This window comes from Sarcophilus harrisii, chromosome 3 (genome assembly GCF_902635505.1).
Source record: "Sarcophilus harrisii chromosome 3, mSarHar1.11, whole genome shotgun sequence".
NCBI classification, from domain to species: domain Eukaryota; kingdom Metazoa; phylum Chordata; class Mammalia; order Dasyuromorphia; family Dasyuridae; genus Sarcophilus; species Sarcophilus harrisii.
In genome coordinates, this window is record NC_045428.1 from 602,259,369 (window position 1) to 602,278,468 (window position 19,100).

General features: G+C 41.9%; 1 protein-coding gene across 1 annotated transcript in view; it reads right to left on the reverse strand.

The window, feature by feature from the left end:
- The window catches only part of LOC111720215 (leukocyte immunoglobulin-like receptor subfamily A member 6), a 31,695-nt gene extending 17,696 nt beyond the window's left edge, over positions 1–13,999 (reverse strand). Inside the window, 7 exon segments of the mRNA XM_031961783.1 lie at positions 8,580–8,867; positions 9,299–9,592; positions 10,502–10,801; positions 11,119–11,418; positions 13,318–13,593; positions 13,752–13,787; positions 13,966–13,999. Coding sequence (XP_031817643.1) covers positions 8,580–8,867; positions 9,299–9,592; positions 10,502–10,801; positions 11,119–11,418; positions 13,318–13,593; positions 13,752–13,787; positions 13,966–13,999 — 1,528 coding nt within the window.
- Positions 14,000–19,100: the final 5,101 nt, after the last annotated feature.

Consider the following 19,100-nt stretch of genomic DNA (forward strand, 5'->3'; position numbering starts at 1 on the left):
CATTATTATAAAGGCTCAGAATTAGAGCTTTTATCACTAGGAGCTTCTAGGATATGGCTAATGTTTTGAGCTTTGGCTGCATTTTTACTTCCTCTTCATTTCCCTATAGATACTTTGAAAGCGCTCTAGAAAAGAAACAAAATAGGGCCTAAATAAAGTTTTAGTCTCATTGAACTTTTGCAGGTACAGGAACAGGATATATATGGGACAGGGGAGGGATGGGGTAGTGAGCCTTGGACAAGGCGTTGTATCAGAGACTAAAAGAAGAGAAAGTCATGGAATCCAGAGGGGACTAGTTAGGACTAGTGCAGAGCCTTTCACTCCCTTATATATTCATTCATAGTGGAAGGAGGAGCAAAAACATCCTCCCATCACTTCCTTTTATGGAGGGCTGAAAATGCATATCATCTCTTTATTTGCCACCTGGTGCTATGCTAGGATTTTTCTGCCACCATCATCTTGATAATGTTCAGATTCAGGTACTCTCTGACACTGTCGTTTCCCCATCTTCTTCAGGGTCCTCTTGCTTATCATCTTCTCCATTAGATTGTAAATGCCTAGGGGTCAGAGCCTTTTTTTTTTTTTTAATTTTTCCAAGTTGCCTCATTAGGGCTTATCACTTAGGACCTCAATAAATGTTCATTATATCATATTGTATCATTTATTGATTCATCCATTCAACAAACGCTTATCATATCCACTATGTGCAAAGCACGTTAAAGCTGTTGATGCAAAAATAAAGCTGAAAAATTTAACCCCTTCCTTCAAAGACATTACATTATTTCAAAGAGATTACACTGTAGATATACAGCTACAAGATGTATATAATGAGCAAATATCAAGTTAACAAAAGTTACATAGTCATTTCAAGAGAGGGAAGATGTCAAGAACTGAGGGAGGGGTAGTAGTATCAGCCAGGGTTTGGGAAGGACTTAGCCCCTAAGGAGTTGATCAAAGGAAGCTAATGATTCTAGAGGCCAAAAGAGAGGGTGAATGGTAATCCAGACAGGAGGCAGGGGCACATGCTTGAGGAGGTACCATTTCCACAGAAACTCAAACATTAGGTAGGCTTCCTTCCTTTTTTGCATCTAGGTTCCTGACCCGGCTGTTCAAGCTTTAGAGTCAATTTTTGGAACTCTGCCCTTGGTCCTCCTCCAGGTCTTCCATTCCTTGCCCAAAATGAACCCTAGGATTATAAGGACTAGTGTGGCCAGGCCAGTGCGCATGAGATTCCCCCACAGTATAATCCTTTTGAGTGGCATCTGAGGAAGAAAAGGTTAGAGGCAGTCATTGATGCAAGAATGGAAGTTTTTGATTCAAGAAGTCTTTGAAATGTCTCAGATCCTAGCCTGCTCCATTCTTCCCTCCTGTTAGCTGAGAGTTCCCCACAACTTACTTGAACTCAACTCTAAGACAGTTTGGTTTGGGACAGGACCACACTGGAGAAAAATGCTGAGAATGACTTTCTTGCTACTAACCTCCACATTCACATGAGGAAGATTCCTCAACTCTTGTATTTTCTTCCCCTTTCTCTGATCCTGTGTATTGGGGAAGCTGGAACTTTATACCTCCAACTTTTATTACTTCTCTAGAGGAAAGGTCATCCCTAAGATTGAGGGGCAGTGGAGTGCAGAAGCATACAATGACGACATCTGGGACAGGTGGTGAAACAGGGAAAGAAGAGATAGGTCAATCTGTCAAGAGATTCTGAAAGGTCAGTGTAACTGGAGGGTGGGCAGGCTGGCAAGGAGTCAACAGGGTGGTGAACGCGTGGCCTTAGAGGAGACTTGTATTAGAAGAGTGAGTGGGATGGCTTCTGAAATGAAGGACAAAATCTGTGCAAGTGGAGTTGGTGAGGAAAAGTGGACTGAGTAGTGATAGTTGAAATTGTTGGGAATGTCAGGAGGGTGCATGCTCCTTTGGGCAAGACACCTGAGGCATAGTGATCATTCATGAATAGGAGAGCTAATTCTGAACTTCTGAGAACCATGAAACTTGCAATATATAAAGGTCCTAATTTGCCTTAGAGCCTTCACAGATGTGAGCAGCATGGATATTTTCTTTGAGATGAACCTTCCAATTTCAGAAAGGCTTTCTCTGTGGCCCAGTCACGGCCCTGTGCTCCAAAGTGGTTCAGTAGATGAAGATATCTATGGGTTCAAGGGATTGGAAGGATTAGTTAATGTGAACAGATGATAAATGAGTTGTGTGAATTTCTGTCTAAGGTGATAGAAACCATACTGAAATCAACTGGAAAATAATCCTATCAAAATGAAGTTGGAGCTGAACATGGGCAGATCAGTCTAGATATAGATTGAAGAGACTATTGACAGCTTACCTTGAGAATTAATTCTCTTCACACTTATGTAGGCTGTTTGTTTTATCTGGCAACAGCTGTTGCATAGGGTTGGAGGTGAAATATATGTCCTTGTGGAGAGGTTCATTATAACTACTGACTGTGAACTCTGTCAGGTTCCTGAGCTAGGAAAAATGTTCTCCCAGCACATCTTCTGTTCAGACTTCTTTCAGAAGACTTCTCCAGGAAAACAAATACTAAACTCCTCCATTGCCCATAAATTCTGTGAATGTTAGTACAACCCTAATCTCCATTGCTTCCATGTTGCCATCTCTCAAAGGTGCCCACTTGTCTCCTCTGTGACTACCCTGCCCTGATTCAAGGTCTCATCATCAAGTGGCTAATTATAGCAAAAACCTTTTTGAATCTGACCTGTCTACTCCGTGACTCCCCATGTTTAGTGCTCCCTTTATTAACCTGCCAAAGCACAGGGCCATGACTGTATCTTTACCCTACTCAATAAACTTTTGTGCTTTTCTTCTACCCCCAGGATTGAAAAGAAAATTCTCTGTTTTGTATCTACATCGCTTGACCAGCTCTTCCTTTCCTCTCTTTGGTCTCTTCTACTATTTTATTGTCCTGCTTTAACTCTCCCATTTATCCTCACTGATCTCTGGGAGGATGCTCCCAGATTATGCTCCAATTTCTGAATCTGTATATTTTCAGTAGCTGGCATACCTTGTCCCCTCACCTTTCTGGTCTTCCTCACAATGTGCCTAAGATCCATTTTTGGCTTTCCCAGTTATGCTAGTATCTCCTCTCTGAAATGACCACTCATCCATCCTATTTATATCTTTTAAGCACATGTATTTTTACATGTTCTCTCCTCCATTAGAGTATCTCCTTCTTGAGGGATAAGTCTGGCTTTTGCATTTCTTTTTATCCAGAGGTATTAGTCCATTGCCTAGAAAATACTGAGTGCTTATACACTGAGATTTCAATGTACCATGAGACATTGGTACAATTCCTCCTCAGAGAGGATTTATCTCTTAGATTGAGAGTGAGATAAACAGAAACCAGGATAAATATGTGTGGGTCAAAGGGAAATAAGGGGGAATACCTTGTCTCAGCTCATATAGTTGGTAACTATTGGCCTGGAACTGAGGAGGATGCCAAGGTCTCTTGAGACCCATACTCTGGGATGCAGGGAGGGGGCAGAGCTAAGATGGCTGAGAGTAAATACTCCTCTAACTGACCTCTTCTGAGTTTCCATCAAATTAACAGCAGATTAAAACTCTGAACTGGTTTGGGAGTGACAGAACCCACAAATATTTGGAGTATAACAAATTTCCAGAGGGCAACCTTTAAAAATGAGCCCAAAACCATAAGAACTCTGACCACAGACAGCTTTTATGAAGAGAGAAGAACAGACCTCAAACCTGAGGTTCCTAAAGGCAAAAAAGCTCCAGATGAAGCCCTGAAGAGTGATATGAGCTGATCCCCATTTCACAAGGCTGTCTTGGAAGAATGCAAAAAGTATCTTAAAAGAGAGAATAAAATGGTGAAAGAAAATGAGAGTTTGGTAAGAGGATATGGAAAAGAAAAAAAACAGAAATTATCTGAAAAATTTTCTTAAAAATAGATGTGATAGGGAGCAGTTAGGTGGCACAGTGAGTAGAGCACCAGGCCTGAAGTCAGGAGGATCTGAGTTCAAATCTGGTCGCACATGTTTAACACTTCCTAGTTGTGTGACCTTGGGCAAGTCACTTAATCCCCATTGCCTCAGCAAAAAAAAAATAGATATGATAAAATGGGAAAAGCACATAATACTCTACAAAATATATTTGATGAAATGGAAAAGGCAAATAAATCCTTAAAAATAGACTTTATGAAATGGACAAAGCATATAACTCCTTACAAAATAGATATGAAAAAGAAATCAATTCATGGAAAAACAGAATTTGTGAAATGCTAAATAATGCAATGAACAAAACAACTCATTTAAAAATTCAATTGGCCAAATACAAAAGGAGCTAAAAAAAAGCTAACTGAAGAAAATAATACACTCAAAATTAGAAATGAACAAATGGAAGTGAATGACTCAATGAGACTTCAAGAATCAGTCAAACCAAGCCAAAAAAAATATGAAAAAAATAGAAGAAAGTGTGAAATTCCTTATTGGAAAAATAACTGATCAGGGAAATAGATCTAAGAGTGACAATCTTAGGATCATTGAACTTCCTGAAAGCCATGATGGAAAAAAAAGCCTACACATGACCTTTCTGGAAATCTTTAGGAAAACTACACTGATGTCCTAGAACCAAAAGGTAAAGTAGGCATTGAAAGAATTCATTGATCACCTCCTGAAAGAGACCCCAAAATGAAAACTCCAAGGAATATCATGGCTAAATTTCAGAATTATCAGATCAAGGAAAAATGTTGTAAGCAGCCAAGAAGAAACAATTCAAATAATAAGGAGCTATAATGAAGATTACCCAGAATTTAGCATCTTCCACCTTAAAAGAGAGAAGGGCCTGGAATCTGATCTTCTGAAAGACAAAGGAACTTGGATTGCAGACAAGAATCAACTATTCAGCTAAACTAAACATTATCTTTCAGGGAGAAGATGGACATTCAATGATACAGGTAAATTGCATTTATTTCTGATGAAAAGGCCAGAGCTGAGCAAAAAATTGATCTCCAAATACAGAACTCAAGAGAATCATAAAAAGGTAAAAACAAAAGAACTCTTGCAGACTATATCTTTGTTATGGGTATACTTAGAGAGTGAAGTATTATTAGATCTTATTATGATATGAAAAAGAAACTAGAGATGAAAATGGGATTGTACGTGAAAAAGAGGAAAATGAAGGGGAAGGGGAAAAGGAAATCCATTATCACCTACTCCTCTGTAAGCCACATATTATATTATTTGCCACCCTTATATAATCTCCACTTAGCTTTATAAGAGCAATAGTACTAATAATCACCCATGGACTCACTTCCTCAATACTATTCTGCCTGGCCAATATAAACTATGAATCTATCCACAGCTGAACCCTAATCCTAACCCGAGGCCTCTAAATAATTCTTCCACTCATATGCCCCTGTGTGCCTACTTGCCAGCCTGGCAAACCTAGGTCAACCCTCTAACATCAACCTACTAGGCGAACTAATAGTAATCATAACCACATTCTCCTGATCTAACTTCTCCATTATCCTCCTAGGAATTAATACAGTAACTACAGCCCTTTATTCACTCCATGTACTAATTACCTCACAATGAGGCAAATTTACCCACCACATATACCCCATCAAACCAACCTTCACTGGAGAACATATGCTAATAGCATTCCACCTCCTACCACTCCTAATTATTTTCATCAATCCCACATTCATCCTGGGTCCCACATACTGCAAATATAGTTTAACAGAAACATTATATTGTGAATCTAAACTTTAAACCTTCTTATATGCCCTAGAAAGTTATAAGAACTCCTAACTCTCAAACCCATGCCTGAGACCCATGGCTTTCTTACTTTTAAAGGGTAATAGTCATCCATTGGTCATAGGAACCAAAAATTTTGGTACAATTCCAAATAAAAGTAATTAACCACCTATTAAATTCTTCACTCTCACTATCTATCATCATACTTACTTTTTCTCTAATCTGTAACATTATCTTCCCACATAAAACTAACAACTTTCCCACACTATGTAAAAACACAGTTAAACTCACCTTCTTTACCAGCTTCATTCCACTTACCCTCTTCATGGGTACAGGACAAGAAGCCACAATCACCAACTGACAGTGATTCTCAATAAATACCTTCAATCTAATCTTAAGCTTCAAACTAGACTACTTCTCTACCATCTTCATCCCTATCACACTGTACATCACATGATCTATCCTAGAATTCTCAACATAATACATACATGCAGACCCTAACATCCTCCACTTCTTTAAATACTTATTCACATTCCTATTTACCACAATCATTCTTATTTCTGCAAACAACCGATTCCAACTTTTCATCAGCTGAGAGGGCGAGGGAATCATATCATTTATACTCATTGGATGTTGGTTTGGACGAATTTATGCAAACACTGCCACCCTACAGGCCATCCTCTACCCAAGAACAGGACAGTTAAGATGGCAGAATTGGTAATTGTGTAAAGCTTAAGCCTTTATCCCCAGAGATTCAAACCCTCTTCTTAACAAATGTTCACCCTCAACCTTCTACTCTACATCATCCCCATTCTCCTAGTAGTAGACTTCCTTACACTCATTGAACACAAAGTGCTTGGCTACATGCAATTCCAAAAGGGCCAACATCATAGGACCCTATGGCATCCTACAACCATTTGCCAGTGCTGTAAAGCTATTTACCAAAGAAGCACTTCATCCCCTAACCTCTTCCATCTCAATATTTATCCCTGCCCCATTCTAGCTCTCTCCATTGCCCTCAAAATCTGAACACCACTACCCATACCCAACACACTTCTAGACCTTAACCTAGGACTTCTCTTCATAGTATCACTCTCTGATCGATCAGAATACTCAATCCAAGCATCACACTCAAATTATGCCCTAATTGGAGCCTTACGAGCAATTGCACAAACAATCTCATACCAAGTAACACTAGCCATCATTCTACTCTCAATCATACTAATTAACGGATCCTTTACCCTAAAAACACTTTCAACAACCCAAGAAAACTGATCACTAATCATTACAACACGACCCCTTGCCATAATATGATGTATCTCTACACTAACAGAAACTAACCATGCACTATTTGACCTAACTGAAGAAGAACTCGAACTGGTATCAAGCTTCAATGTAGAATACACAGCTGGTCCTTTTGCCATATTCTTCCTAGCAGAATACACAAACATCATTGCTATAAATGCCATCACAAGTATCCTATTCCTAGGATCCTCCCTCATCCCCAACTTCACCCACATCAACACTATTTCCTTCATACTAAAAACATTACTCCTTACCATAGCCTTCCTATGAATCTGAGCCTCCTATCCCTGCTTTCGTTATGATCGACTAATACTCTACTATGAAAAATCTTCTTACCAATTACACTAGAACTATGTCTATGATTCATCTCCTTACTTATTGTCCTATCATGTATCCCCCACAAATATAGAAATAGTCTAACAAAGGAATTATCTTGATAGGATAAAAAATAGGGGTGCAAGTCCCCTTATTTCTAGGACAATAGGACTCAAACCTGTACTGAAGGACTCAAAGCCCTTTGGGCTCCCTTTACACCATATCATAATAAGGTCACCTAAATAAGCTATTGGGACCATACCCTGAAAATGTAGGTTCATACCCTTCCCATACTAATGCCCCCTACGTACTCATCATTTTATCACTAAGTCTCTTTATCACCATATGCTTCACTTTATTCAGCAACCACTGATTTACAGCCTGAATGGGCTTAGAAATCAATACCCTAGCAATTATCCCCCGAATACCTTCTCCACACAATCCCTGCACCACAGAAGCTGCCACAAAATACTTCCTTACAGAAGCCACTGCCTCCATAACAATAATATTCGCTGTCATCTACAATGCATGCTCAATAAACCAATGAACACTCTTCCAACTATCTGACCAATGAGCCTCTATCTCCATACCCCTAGCCCTCTCCATAAAATTAGGCCTTGCCCTTTTTCACTTTTGAGTGCCTAAGATAGCCCAAGGAATCCCACTCCTAACCAGGATAATTGTTCTAACCTGACCAAAAATCACCCCAGCATCCATCCTCTAGCAAATTGCCCCCTGCTTAAACATAAATATCCTCATTACCTTTGCAATTCTATCCACCATCCTTGAAAGATGGGAAAGACTTAACCACTCACTTACAAAAAATCTTAGCCTATTCATCCCTCATCACCTACTCCTAGGGAAAAAAAGTCAAATGAAGGAAATTACATCTCATGAAGAAGGAAAGAAGACCTATTAAAATTGAGAGAAAGAAGAGAGGAGAATGAATATTGTGTGAATCTTACTTTCATCAGATTTGGCTCAAAGAGAGATTATGAGGCATATTTGGTTTCAAAGAGAAACTTGACTCAACTTATAGGGAAGTAGGAGGGGAAAGGAGAAAGGAAAGGGGGAGGCTAATAGAAGGGAAAACAGAATTGTAGCAGGGGAAAGATGCCCTGCATCTCCAGGTTAGACGAAAGGCATGCTTTTATTTCTTTGTAGGGACTGAGGAATGGAATGATTATTAGCACCTTCCCAATTTGTTCTTCTCACCTCTTACTAGAAGCTCCAGGGGATTACTAGGTTGTTTCCACGTACTTCTACTGGTGCAAATCTGGTAACTGCAGGTATAATTTCCAGAGTCCTTAGGGGTGACATGAGTCAGGAAGAATTGGACCTGATCTTCATGGGTTTTCATGCTGGGTAGTATTCTCTCAACACCCTCCTTGTATATGACAAATCTAGTAGTCCATGAGGGTCCCCAGCAGATGAAGGTCACATTGGTCCCAGAGGCCACCTCTAGGCCAGGCCAGGCTGAGAGGGAGGGTTTGGAGAGTGCATCTGGAAACACAAATAGAGAACAGACGTCCTCAAGGCCTCCTCCACTGCTGTAATTTGGGGGGGGGGAGTGGAGGGAAGAGTAGAAGAGAGCAAAGCTGTAAAAGTCTCTGAAGAATTCTCTGATAATCATCTCCCGCTTCCATTGAATGTGACCACTAACTCTCCTAATTCTGTTTCCCTGAACAGGGTAGATGTTAACTATCAGATGTTCTTTAGTGCTATCTGGGAATTGTGTTTTTACCTTAGTGTAGTACCTGAGCTGGTCCATCCTTTCATCTTTACTTTCTGCTTCCTAAGGGACACCTTGTCCTTGCCTAAAGCCTTGTCCTTGCCCCAGCCTCTACATCATACTGCTAAAATGAGCCCAAAAAGTATTCCTAACAGACCCAGTGAGTGAGCCTGACACCTTGAGAACTTGAACACGCCCTCACCAGTCACCCAGATTTCTAGGACCTCACTGGGCTCAGACACCTGGAATGGAATTTCATAGTAGACACAGGTGTAGTTGCCAGCATCCTGGGCCTTCACAGATAGGACAGAGAAGACAGCAGAGGTCCCAGCTGGGCTCTGGCTCTGCAGGGGCTGAGGGCTGCCCACTTTCAGCAGGGTGAATGTCACTCTCCAGAGTGCTGACCGAGGGGGCTTCCTGCACTGGAGAGTCACATGCTGCCCAGGCTCCACCACCAGGTCTGGGAGGGCTGAAAGGGAAGGCTTGGGCAGAGATCCTGTGAGGGCAATAAGGGGGATGGGGGAATGGGGAGGAGGCTGGAGGTCAGGACATTTAGGTCAAGTCCCTGCTCTGTCTCTCATTTGCTGTGACTATGGCTCCCTAACTAGGTGTGTCTCAGTCCACTTTGGTTGTCCAGGTGTTTTTTAATCATGTCCAATGATAGGACCCCATTTAGAGTTTTCTTGACAAAGATATTGGGGTGCTTGGCCATTTTCTTCTCTAGCTCATTTTATAGATGAGGAAAATGAGATCAACAGAGTTAACTGAAACGGGTAGTAATGGTATGGAAGCCAGACTTGAATTCAGGGAGAGGAGTCTTCCAAATGTAAACCCAGCTTCTATCCCTGATCCATGAGCTTCCTTTAAGTCTTTTGTACATGAGAAGTTTGACTAGCTATCTGGCTGGTGCTAGTCAGGGGGGTAAGGAGACTTCCAAACTGGAGGGTGTTCCCCCAGCCTTTGATCTCATACATCTGATAAGTTCCCGGGATTGAAGCTCATGGCCCCTCATTCCCTTCCCTTCTAGTCTGTGAAAGATAGGTCCAGGCTGAAGCCTAATCTTGGCCTCAGATCAGGGTCTAGTAGTGAGAAAGCTCAGGCTTTTCTCCAGGTTTTGTCCCTCACTTGTTGGGTGACCCTGGATAAGTCCTTTCCTCTCAGGGCCTACTTTATTCCTTGGTAATGGGAGGGTTTGGCCTCAAGAACCTTCAAAGTCCCTTTCAGTTCTGAGTCCCTGTGCATCTTCTCCTATCTCGCAACTCAGGATCCACAATAAGATTTTACCCAATATTTGAGATCACAAGATCACAAGAGCTGCCTGTGTAGGTACCATGCCCTTTCCCCCATGTGGGCAGAGAAGGGAGGGATGGTTCTGGCCACTCTCCTGGGTCCCCAGCAGGCTCACCTGGCACCACCAGCTCCAGGGCATCACTGGGCACTGATTCTCTACCAGAGCCTGTCCCGTTCTTGTAAGTACAGCTGTAGCTCCCAGTGTCCCTGGGTGTCACCGAGGGGAGGAAGAAGTCAGTCCAGAGATCTGCTGAGGGCTGCTGCTGTAAGGGCCCTGGGGTCCCAGCCTTCCACAGAGTGAAAGTCACTTCCTTAAGAGAAGACAGCCTGGGTCTTGAGCACCACAGAGTGCTGCTGGTCCCTGGGGCCACCACAAGGTCAGCTTTGGCCCAGAGAGTAGGCTTGGGGAGTGGTCCTGAGGACAAAGGGGTGACAGTTGTCAAGGTCCTATGTCATTTCTAGGCACCCTTTTTATTGCCCAATGAAAGGTATAGCAGAAATTTTGCCTCTTTTCCTACTTTCTTGGCTGGGACCTGCCTGAGCTGGGAACAGCCACATCGTCTTGAGGCCCAAAGCTGAGTCCATATAGAACAGGATAGAGTACCAGAGTCTCCCCTCCCCCAAATCTTCCCTCAACAATCTGTGGATTTTATTCTGTCCCCATAGCTGTATGCCCCGCCCCCCCATGTTGGGGATGGAATTGGACACTTAGGATGTTCCATCTCTAGTCACCAGACACAGTCAGCTCCAGGAGATGGCTGGGATTCAACCCTTTGTAGGGGGGTGTCTTCCTGTAGTAAATACAGCTGTAGCTCCCAGTGTCCTCAGCCTTCACAGATGGAAGTGAGAAAGCAGCTTAGCTCTCTGTAGGACTTCGCAGCTGCAAGGGCTCCAGGCTCTTTGCCTCCAGGAGGGCAAAAGTGTAGTCGTGAGAGGGTGACGGTGATGGTATTTGGCACCAGATGGTCACTGTTGTTGCTGGAGCTACTGGGAAGCCATGTGAAGATGAAATGCTGGGTGTGGGGAGGCCTGCTGTGAAAGGATGAAGGAAATGAGAGACCTGATCTCTCACCCCCAGCCATTCCCAGCATTGCCTGAAAGAGCTTAGCAGGGCTAGGGTGGGCTGAAGGTCCCTGGCCAGACCCCTGTTCCCTGTCCTGTTGGCCATTTCACCGGTCAGTAACGTGGCTCTCAGGATGATCAGAAAAAATTTTCTGAGCCCAAGAAGGCTGTGAATGTGCAGAGCCATGGGAAGGGAAGAGTCCTGGACAGAGGAGTCCCCCTGCCCCAGCTGCCCCCTTCTCACCTCCTTCAAGGCACAAAGCTCTGGGCCCAGAGCCTGACCTTGCTCCATCAAGGAAGGCTGTCTTCTCTTAAGGAAGTGACTTTTATTCTGTGGAAGGCTGGGACCCTGGGGCCCTTACAGCAGCAGCCCTCAGCAGATCTCTGGACTGATATCTCCCTCCCCTTGAGGACATCCAGGGATACTGGGAGCTACAGCTATGCATCGCTTGCAAATTCAGACCTTTTCCTCAGCTATATAGTTTGAAAAGCTCTTGCTTCCTAACAATCCCATGACCATGTGGCTGGGATGTGCTTAGAGAGAAATTCAGCTTCTCAAGACGGGCTCTATGATTTTCCAACACTGCTGCACGATGATTGGTCTTTGGCCTGCTTATCCTTGCCCAGCCCTCAGTGAGGCTAGAGAGGATCTGGCAGAGCTTTGTGTGGCCAGTGGTGGGGAAGATCCTGGTACAGGAGGACAGGGGATCCCTCTGGACTCATCTAATCCTGCCCTCACTCATCACTTACCAGTCATTTCCTGCTCAGTGACTGGGGTCGGGGGGGGGGGAGGGCCCAAAGGTTTAGAAAAAGCACCATCCCTGCTCCCATCAGGGCCTTGTATTCCCAGAGGTCACAAGGTTTTGAGTTCAGATGACTTCATTATATAATCCTTCCCCTTCATGCCATGGAAGGGGGAGCTGAGATCCTCAGGGACTAGCCCACTGTTACCTAGCCAGGAGCTGGGGGTGCAGGTCTCTGAGCCCCTGTCCCAAGTTTCCACTCTTAGGCACTTTCCCTCTTCAGCAGGTTCCCTTCTAACACTAGCCAGATAGACGACACCCTGAGATGCTGGGAAGGGTCCCAAACTTAGAGCGGGCACAAAAGAGAGGTGAAGATAGCATGCTGGGAGGTCCGAGGAGCAGGAAAGTGACATTTGTTGCCATCAGAGAGAGCAGGAAAACCAGGGTCTGAGCTGGACTTTAACCATGTGCAGGAAAATGAGTATCAAGTTGGGAAAGGCATCAAAGACAGGGGAAACATCTGTTCAGGGTAATGGGAATGTAGTGAGGACAGAAGGGAGCGGTGGGAGATAAAACTGAACATGGAGGGTGTTGCTGGGTTGGACCTTAGAGAAGAAAGAAAAAGTTCATCTAGATTCCATTTGCTCAGGGAAAGCTGTGTCCCTCTTCTCCCAAAGGCTGCTGGGTATCATCTGAGGAAGGAGCAGTCTGGCTCCCATGCCTGCATCACCAAGGACTCTGAGCAGGTTGGGGGAGGTCCCTGGGATTGAAGGTAGGAGACATGGCTTCTAATCCCCTGACCTAAAGAACCTTCTCACCTACTTAACTCACCTTACTTTCTCTCCAAGCCTCAGTTTCCCCATCTCTAAAAGAGAAATTATGGTACATGTGTACTCCTCATCATAGGGTTATTAAGGAAGATTTCAAAACTCAAAATATGAGCTTAAGGACAACAGGTTCCCAGAGCACTGTGAGTTGTGAGAAAGTAAAGGAGAAAGAAGAGGAAGATAGTACAGCCTGAGGGTTTGCCCCATTTATAAGTTTACTTTCTAGAGAGGGATCTGGGCTTCCTGTCCCAGGATTGGTTCCTTGCCCCCAGGGATGGTTTAATACCGGCACTGTTTACCTGTCACCACAAGGATCAGGGGGTCACTGAGCTCTGACCACAAGGATCCCTGCCCAGAGCGGCACCTGTAGCTTCTTGCATCATTGAAGAAGTTCACTTTCCTGAGCACAAAGTCTGCCTGTGACCACCAGCCATTTCTCTCCTCTCTGAGCTGTCCATCCTTCCAGAGCTTGAATCTGTCATTCCCCAGTCGGCCCTGGCACCTGAGGATCACATTCCCTCCCTCCAGTACCACAGGACTTGGGTCAGCCCAAAGGGTCGGCCTGAAAAGGGCATCTGAGAAGGAAAAAGATTCAAGATTTTTCAGGATTTCTCTCACCCTATGAATCTTTCACGTCTGGACTCTGAAGTTCCTATCCTGGGAGTGGATTTCTGAGTTGTTTTGGGACCAGGAGTACAAGAAGAACAATGGGATGTTAGGGGGCAGCACTCACCCATCTCTGCTGTAGACTCCCAGTTCAGGCACAGTCCTGTAAGAGAAATTGAGGTCAGAATATGGAGGAAGAACCATTTGAGCCAACATTGCGGTCCTCTTTCCCCCCAGGGCTTCTGTGTCCTACTTAAGTTTCTTCCCCATTGACCAGGTCAGCCAGCGTAGAATCCTGTCACAATGTCCTTCCTTACCCTGGTTTGACCCTGAAGACTCACCAGTGGAGATCAGGAAAGTCACTGTGGTGTCCATGGTGGTTCATTAGCTCTGTCCTGGGCCGTGTACCCTCAACTGTGCAGAGCGGAAAAGGCAGGCCAAATGGAGGCTGGCCCGGGATGTGGTGGCCAGCTCTGCTGCCTCATGCCTCCTTAACCCAGGCCCCACAGTTTACGCTCTTATACTGATGAAAGGGACCATGGTCCTCCAAGGCTGAGTTCTGAGGGGATCAGGGTGGCTTATGATAAATGGAGTCTGGTAAGGAGTGGGGAGACTGATGGATATTTATTTAGTGTTAAAGACAACTGAAAGGGGTCTGGGGTCTCCACAAATGCCTCGCTGTTCCATGAAAGGATTAACATCCCCTTAAGTAGCCTCTCCCTGAAATCACCAAGATTGGGTGCAAAATCTTAATACCACAGCCCCAGAACCTGACCTCAGACCCTTGGCTTAGATGAAGGTGAGCACATGTTGCATGTATCTTATGACTTCTGTCTTAGTATCATTTCCTACTGTCTTGGTGTGAACATCATTATCCACATCATAAGCACAACAACAAAGCAATAATGATGGATATCATTTCTATAGTACTTTCATCTTGGCAATTCTTTTACAAATATTTTCTCAACATTTTTGAGCAGCCTGGAATGCAGAGTCTATGTTGTCCCCATTTTTCAGATGAGAAAACTGAGGCAAAATTAAGATTTTGGCCTCGGCTCTCACAACTTGTAATGATCTATGTTCAATTGTGAACTCATTTTCTGATTTCCAGTCAGTTGAAATCATGAATCAGGCAAATAATGTAGGAATCTGTTACCCTTTATCTCCAAGTATATAAATGGCTCAGTGGCTGCATCCCCTGTAGGATGCCACAGTGGGCACACTTTTCAGCCAAGCATTGGCCAACCTTGGTGTTGGCTGCTCCGATTGCTCTATGATAAGCCATTGTACCTACTCTTACAACAGAACCCTGACCAGGCATCTCAGGAGTCAGTCAAGACACCACTGACTTTTCTGGCTTGAGTAGCACATCATCATTCAGTGATTCTCTGGCTCAGAGTTCTAGGAGACAGGCAGCATCTCACCTAGACAAGACCCAGCTCAGACTTAATGACCAGTTATCAGTCTCTGCTTTGTGGCCTGCCCTGTGCTACTTGCTGGGAATGCAGAGAAAAAAGAGGGCATTCCTTATGGAGCTTATACTTTACCAGTGAGGAAAAAAAATACATTTCAGAACAAGCATTTCTGCAAAAAAAACCCCCACAGAATCATCTTCTGTTCTCTTGGAGTGAATATCATAAACAACAACACCAGTGACAGCAAGTGACTGGTTATCATTTCTTTATCACTTTCCATTTTGTATAGATTGTACAAACATTTTTCTCATTTAATCCTCACAACATGAAAGATGGCTTCTATCTTATCCCCAGAGTTTGTCTGTTGCTTGGATTCACAGAGCTAATAAATGGCAGTGGCTTTTGGTCCTGGAATGGCCAGCCATAGTAAGCAGGAGATGGATGCTCTGTTGACATTTTCATCAGGCATTGTACCTTCTGAAAGTTTTTTCTTGAGAAGGAGGCATTGAGAGTCCTTCAGGACAACATATAGTTGTTCTGGGCTTCCTTTACATCATGATTCAATACTTTTCTGCTTAGAGTTCTGTCTTGACAAGACTCAGCTCAAACTTAACGACCTTTTATTAGTCTTCTAATATGTGATCTTCCCTGAGCCAGGTGCTGAGAATGCAGTGACAAGAAAAAGACAAAATTATCCTATGGCACTTATATAAGGGCAAAAATATATTGAAGTATTCTAATCAGTACAAGATATCTATTCAAAATGATTTTAGGGTGAAAAGTAGAGCTGGCTTGAATGGAAGTTTGTTAATAATAGAAGTGGGATTCCAGGGGCAGAAAGGAAAATTGGGGAAAGTGACTTGGTCATGGGAGGAACTAAATGTGAAATAAATGGAAATAATAGGAGACTGTAATGAGCTGAAGCTTGAGTTGATGCACTGAGGTCCCAACCACATGAGGCTAAATAGTAATTGGACCATACGCTATTAATATATATATATATATATATATATATATATTCTAGGAGAAAGAATGGCCCCCTGCCCATTCTTTATGCAAGTCTTGATGTGTTGTATAGGAAATGACGATTTTGGTGGGTGGAGGCAGGGGGGCAGAGAGAGAAACAGAAGGGACTGCTGGCTGGCTTCTTGACGCAGCTGTACACATTGCTATTGTGATCCCCCTTCACCTCCGATCCTTCACCTCTACTGAGAATAAAGATTGAAGATTTTCCCTTAACCTGAATTCCTGACTCCGGCTGATTTTAAAATACACAGTCATCACAGGAGACAGCCTGAATATTAGAAAGATAACATTTTCCTGGGTAACCTTGGAATCAGAATTCAGAGTGGAGGCCCTGGGTAGTAACAAATTATTAGACCTTTATTTTGCTACAAAGTAAGATTGATTTAAGGTTCATTCTTTTTTTTTTAAATTAAATCTTTTTATTTACAAAGCATATGCATGGGTAATTTTTCCAACATTGACCCTTGCAAAAGCTTTTGTTTCAGATTTTCCCCTCTTTCCCCCCATTCCCTCCCCTAGCTAGCAGTTAGTCCAATATATGTTAAATACATTGAAATACATGTTAGATCCAATATATGTATACATACAGTTTTCTTGTTGCACAAGAAAAATCAGATCAAGAAGGAATCTTTAAAGAAGAAGTGAGAAAGAAAACAAATCGGTGAAAAACAAACAGGGAGGTTTTTATTCCCCTTTATTTTTCCTCGGGTGTGATGGTCTCTTCATACGCCAAAAGTGGAATGGTTTAATTTCAATGTTGAAAACCATCCAAGAATTTCTCATTTCTTTTGTTTGTAATATTTTCCTGATTCTGTTTATAACATCAGTTTCTGGGTTTCCCAGATCCCAAAATTCCCAGGGGTTTCTTAAAAAAAAGACAAAATTTTAACCATAATTTTTTATCCACCTTTCCCAATTTCCCCATTCTTTAGATCTTCCATATGAAAGGGATGAAAATATTTTTGAAGGGGCCCTTTCCCTCCAAATCTCTTTGGGTTGTGTTGTTGGTAAACGTATTCTTTGATCTTTTTCATAGTTTTCTCTCAGAAGGGTTGGAACATTCCAATTCCAAACAATGTATTTTGTCCCAATTTTCCCATCCCCCAAGATTTGTCATTTCTTTCAGAAAAAAGATTTCCAAATTTCACGTAGGTTAACCTTTTCTGGGATTTTTATAAAGAATAAATACATTGGGTCAAAAAAATAAATCTATTCTTTGGGGATAGTTAAAGTTTAAGAAATAATTACATTCACACTGTTAAAATTTTATCTTCGATTTTATGCTTTTCAAGAAAGATTTAAGTTTAAATTTGGGAGGGAGGAAATTATAGAATATAGATGGCCCAAAAGAAATCCCTATATGTAAGATTTTAAATAATAACAATTCACGTTGAAAAATTAGTTCAATTTTTCATCTAATGGTGGGTTTTGTGTAAAGTTGAGGGAAAAAAGTTGAGACAATTACCAAACAGAAATTGAAAACCCATTTAAAGATGTTTCAGATTATTTCATCTCTTTTTTGTATACTGGGGTAAAACCTTGGTTAGTAAAATTGGAATCCTTAAGGGAAAGATTTTGGGAAAATGGGGAATCTTTTGTTTTCTATTCAAATCTTTTATTGAACGAGGTCTCCTCAAAAGGGCACCTGCTGATATTTCCAATTCCCTCATTTATGATGCAAACTCTTGTCCAGTAAATTTTAATGACATGTTCACTATTAGAAAATGAAAGACCATTCCCTTTGAGGATGATAAAAGAAATGTGATGTATTTAGCTCTAGTAAATAAAATACTGGGAGAAATCACTGGGATTTTTATTTTTAAAATAGATTTTTATTAATCTTTTTGAAGTTTTGCATTTGCTTAATTTCTTCCAGTATACTTTTAGTAGTTCTCCTTCAAAAGGCATCTTCCTATAAAACTAATGACGCTTTAAAGGAAAAAAGCGAAAAAATGAAAAGGAAGAGTATCAAACCCAGTCAATACTTTTATAGAAGCTTAAAAATATGTGCAATGTATCAAATTCATGAAGTTCCCCTTTGCAGAGGAATGGGCTATGAATGTCTTCTCATTTTTTATCTTAACATTTTTTTGACTGGAATAATGGAGAAATGGAGGAAGGCGGTCAGGATTGAACTTATTGACGAAAGTTAACATTTTGCTAATTAGTAAAGAAGAATAACCAGTTTTGCTTGAGAAATTACTTGGATATTATGAATCTCAGAGGAGGAGATGTTTTTAAAAGTGAAAAATCATAGAAAGGATCATTCCAAATCTGTAAATATGAGATTTTGGGGGACATATCTGGGGACATGTATATATCTATACATATATATTCTCATTTTGGAGATTCACATATAGTTCCCTTTCTGTATTCTAGAATTTTACTTCCTGGATCCTTGAAGAGACCTGATGCTCCCCTTCCTTAGTGCATGTTGAGGAGTCATGGGTAGTAATGATCAAATTCACCTATCATCATGATCACAGTAATCCCCGAACATTGGGAGAAAGTGAATAAAAATGTCTAAATCTGGTATTATGGGGTCCTATGCCCAAGAGTAATTCTCTAATTATGTTCAAAAAACAATGTTTTTAAAATTTGTTTTAAAACTTTTTGAATTCTAGGTTCTCTCCCTTATCCCCACCCACAATTAAGAAACCACATGTGAAGTTATGCAAAACATTTCTATAAAACTCCGTTGTGGGAAAAAAAATAAATCTCCCACCCTCGTCAAAATAAAAAAGGCTCCAGAAAATTTAAATTTTTTTTTCAAAGTGAGAGATAGTGAGAGAAAGAGAGATGCTTCACTCTGTATTAGACATCATCAGTTCTTTCTCTGGGTATGGATAAGATTATTCATAAATTCTTCTGAGCAATCATCAATGATTGTACTGCTATGAATAGCAAAGTCAATTATAGGTGGTTTTCCCAGAACATTGTCAGAAATGTTATTAATGGTAAAGAAGATGAGAAATGTTTATCATATTTTAGAAAAATGTCCAGAAAATAAGATTTGATGTAATGAAAAAAAGAAG